General features: G+C 45.1%; 1 protein-coding gene across 1 annotated transcript; it reads left to right on the top strand.

The window, feature by feature from the left end:
- The first annotated feature begins 1,504 nt into the window (after positions 1-1,504).
- Positions 1,505-2,431, top strand: LOC101563928 (olfactory receptor 2L3-like). The gene has a single exon (XM_004648453.1). It carries the CDS (start codon positions 1,505-1,507, stop codon positions 2,429-2,431), a length of 927 nt encoding a protein of 308 aa, XP_004648510.1.
- Positions 2,432-4,729: the final 2,298 nt, after the last annotated feature.

Raw genomic sequence — 4,729 nt, 5'->3', positions numbered from 1 at the left:
GCCCCGTCCCACTTGTGGGGACAGGACCAGAGGCCAGGGCTGCCAGGCCAAGTGCACTTTCCCGGGAAGCGGGAGGCACTGCACTGTGCAAAGCCCTGTGCATGGGACGGTGCACACAGCCCGAGTGGACCTTCCTCAACCTGGGCCAAATGCTAGGCATGGAGCTCGGCAATTTACCTGCCCTCAGCTCTCTGAGTACCCAGCTGCCTGCTTATTTTCTTTCCCCCATGGTTGCTGATCAGCGCTCCTGAGGGTTAAGGGCTGCACACCACTTAGATGGAAGCAGGAATGTGTGTACGCAATGTTTCACTGTGCATCTACGTCTCTTCGTGTCCTACAGATGTGATGTTCCTTGCTTCTGTATCATTGCAAACTACTGAAAAGAAGAACTGCTTAAATATTTGAAGAAACTGCCATTGTATGAAATAAGAACATAAGAAATGAACTTCTTTTCTCTTCTGATAGACTCTCTCATAACAACTCCTGAGGGGAGGAGCAGTCCCCTGAAGGACTCAGTTCTGGGACTGTGCAGCGCGGTCCTTGTCCATCCTGCAGAGGACGCTTTCGGGGTCTCTCATCTTAAACTTCATGACCGCGAATTCTCATAACTGTCCGCAGTTTGCCTTCATGCATGTAAATGCCAAGGCAGGTAGGCCTATGGTCCAATTTTATGAACAGAGATACACTGACTGGGAATCTAAGGGTTCCGCATCTTCCAGGGAAGGCTGATGTGGTTTTACATTTGTACTGTTACAGGAGATTAAGAATAGTCTTTTGGCAAGATCCAGTTTATTAAGATAACTCACCAGTCATGCAAACAGAGGAGGTAATCCCATGTTTGCAAAACATGGTGGAGAATTTTTTTGGAGTTTTATTCTTGCTTTTGAATATTATTTTCTTTTGAAACTATTTGGCATTTCCTTACATCATTTCTAGTGAAACAAACCAGAATATCTCTTTTCAAATGTTAAATACTATGTAAATAATTTTCCCTCAGATACGAAGTAAAAATATCACTGTCATGAATATATATGAAAATATACATATATAATGTTTCTTTAAATTTGCTGTACCAGGCATTGAACTCCAGACCCAGCACTTGCTAGCTGAGCACTTGTTCTACTGAGCTGTCATCCTGGCCCTGTGTGTATAATGTAGATTCTGCCAGATTCATATATTTGTAACTTTATGATAAGTTTTCTTCTTAAGGACAATTGATTTTTATAAATGGACATATATCTGATTTTGAAAAAATATTAAATCAGTATGTTAATTTAATAAATTGAAAGGTTTATGATATTTTGTTAAAGTTTAAATATATTTAGCATCCTATGATGAATATATGAAACACTCAATGGAAACCATTTGAAAAATCGGTCCTTTATTAAAGAGCTATAGAAGCTGCACATGCCAGTGTTAGTAAGGTAATGAATTATAATATCTTGTAAGTTTATATGCACCATAATAGAGCAAGAACACTTTGAATAACTTAGACGGATGTTGAATGGAAAACTACACGCAGCCGTCTACTGACTTCGTCCTCCTGGGCCTGTTCCCCCCATCAAGGGCTGGCCTCATCTTCTTCACACTCACCTTCCCCATCTTCCTGATGGCCCTGGCTGGCAACCTGTGCATGGTCCTGCTCATCCTCCTGGACGCCCACCTCCACACACCCATGTACCTCCTGCTCAGCCAGCTCTCCCTCATGGACCTCATTTACGTCTGCACCACTGTGCCCAAGATGGCGTCCGGGTTCCTATCGGGGAACAAGTCCATCTCTTCCACTGGCTGTGGGCTCCAGGCTTTCTTCTTCGTTGCTCTGGCAGGTGCAGAAGCACTGATCCTGATGTCCATGGCCTATGACCGCTACGTGGCCATCTGCTTTCCTCTGCACTACCCCATCCGCATGAGCAGGAGAGTGTGTGTGCTGATGATCCTGGGATCCTGGACTGCGGCTGCTGTCAATGCCTGTGCCCACACAGTGTACATCCTCCGTGTCCCATACTGCAGGTCCAGAGCCATTGACCATTTCTTCTGTAATGTCCCAGCCATGCTGTCTCTGGCCTGTGGGGACACCAGGGTCCATCAGTACACTGTGTTCCTCAGCGCCATCATCTACCTCCTGATCCCTTTCCTGGTCATTGCAATTTCCTATGGCAAGGTTCTCCTTGCCGTCTACCGCATGCGCTCCCAGGAGGGCAGGAAGAAGGCCTACGCCACCTGCAGCACCCACCTCACCGTGGTGACTTTGTACTACGCACCATTCGTTTACTCTTACCTCCGCCCAAAGTCCCTCCAATCTGCAGCCGAGGACAAGGTCCTGGCTGTCTTCTACACCATCCTCACCCCGATGCTCAACCCTGTGATCTACAGTCTGAGGAACAAGGAGGTGACAGGAGCCCTGAGTAGAGTGAGGGCAAGAATATGCTAAGAACTGTAGATAAATGTCTGCCTCAGCAAACTTAGCAGTGCGGACTCTCTAGGACAACATGCAGTGATGAGGCTTATGAAGCTAGAATTCATGGTGAGGGTTTGAAAATTGGAAGGTAGATCATGATTTGAATGATATCGCCTGCTGTGTAAATTTTATTTCTCTTAGTCTCACCTTTGGAGAAAAAGAAGGGGCCTGCCCTTTCCATCAATTTGAGAAGAATAACTTGTTTTAAGGTAGCAGCTAAAATAGAAAGTACAAAAAACTTTTCAATGCTTAAAATGTGTTTTGTGATCAAAACCTTTGATGAGACCTTAGTTTTAAAAATTCCAGCAAAGACATATTGCCAGACATGACCATGGAAACCCTCACTGCTTGGCACACACTCATGCCCCTGCCCACGTTAGTTTACCTGCAGCTCCTTTAGCTGCCACGCCGCCCTCCCCAGATGTAGGTGACATGCAGGTCAAGCCATTGCTTGTGCTCTTGTCCATTAGGAATCAGCTCTGTGCTCCTCACTGTGCTCGTTCCTCCAGACTCTGCTTCACCAAGCATGGCAGCACAGACTGCCTCAACCAGCTGAGCTGGGTCCTGGCTTCTAACACCCACTGTCTGCTGACCCCCGGGTCTTTGTTCTCAAACACTGCGTCTCTGAACAATGACTCTCAGTTTATGAAATTTCCACCCTAAACCACAGTTCTTGCTGAGGGTCATGTGTGGCAGTAGAGTACAACAAATGTAAAACGTTTTTGTTTCAACTCTTGAGTCTCCAGTGAAATACAGCTTAGCACGAGGAGGCAGATTCCCCAGCACAGCGACCATCCATGTCCCCTTTGATCTGGGTAAAGACGGCTTCTCTATGCTTCACGTGGTGAAGTAGAGTGGAGGGCTATGGTTGTATGCTGTTTTTGCCTGTGGTGTCAGGATGTCGATCCATGTCCTGAAATACAATATGAAAACAGCGCAGAAATAAAGTCACCTTTATGGAGAGCGACATGTAGTATCTGTCACACACGCCCACCGAACTCTAACATTATTCATGGTGCAGAGCAATGTGGCTAGGCCTCTGCACATGCTTGCATGGATTTGTGTGATCTGGTGTCTGTATACATGCACATATATATATGTGTTTGTGTCTCAACGTGCTCCTCAGACAGCAAAAGCAATTCTATAAAAATGGAACTTTAAGAGAAATATTAAACATAACACACTTTTACTGATTAGTATTTCATTTCTGCATATTTGCAGAGTTTTCGATTGTCTGAACTCCTTCTGCACCATTTGTGTTCTCACCTGGCACTGGGTCCGGACTGCTTTCCCATCTCGTATGGGGAGGAAACTAGTGATTCTTGCAAAACCTGTCAGGAGGGAGGGAGCACAGCCAGGCCCACAGGCCCAGGAGGTGCTGCAATGGCTACCAGGGATACTACAGGGAGCGCGCAGGGAAATCCCTCCCCAGCCCCAGAGCCTGCTCAGAGTGGCTCCCAGATCTCACTTTCATTCAATCTGGCTTTTCACAGCAGACAGGTGTAGACTGACGAAGCGTTTCCTTCATCACACATCTGTTCTTCATTCTTTCAGTAAGACATTTGTGGGGAGGTGGTGAGCGCCACTGAGATGTGAGCTCGGACAGCAGGACCTCGGACATTAGCGGTCATCCACGTGTCTGTGGCTTGTGGCCTCATCTCTGGGCTCCATAAGGCAGGCCTATAACTCAATCAACTAATGAGAGTAAGGTTCTCACACATGGAAGATGTTGAAAATCTGGCCTGACTTCGAAAAATACTGATTTTTTTAAACTATTGCATCAATTATAAATGAAACACAATACCAGACTTGCTTTCAATCCTTTGCTGGTGTATTCCTTTTATTTTGTGATTATTAAGTCAGTGTGTGAACTGAGGAAAAATTCATATAACAAAATCATTCAGATAATTTCATTCACATTTTAATTTTTCCTGTTGTAGTAGGATGTGCATGGGTATGTAGATGGATTTGAGGCCCCACAAAGATCCCAAAGTCTCCCCAGGCTTGCAGCAACAGAGATCCACGGGGTCACCTCAGGACATTATATTTATTATTTATTTTATATTTTTATTACTGCAAATTTTTTATACCTTTTAATGAGAAAAATATTAGGGATACAGTTTCAAAACAGATTAGTTACATAGTCATAATAATTAATACATTGCACGATGTCTTAGTTATTCATAGTAGAAGATGTAGACATGATATCTTCTCTAAAGTATATTAGTACACCCCTCGGGCCGCCCCCCACCACTCTGCAGTGCCTCCCCC

This window comes from Octodon degus, unplaced genomic scaffold (genome assembly GCF_000260255.1).
Source record: "Octodon degus isolate 3935 unplaced genomic scaffold, OctDeg1.0 scaffold00414, whole genome shotgun sequence".
NCBI lineage: Eukaryota > Metazoa > Chordata > Mammalia > Rodentia > Octodontidae > Octodon > Octodon degus.
Note: the sequence above shows the minus strand (reverse complement) of the source record. Positions and strands in the feature narration are given on the sequence as shown.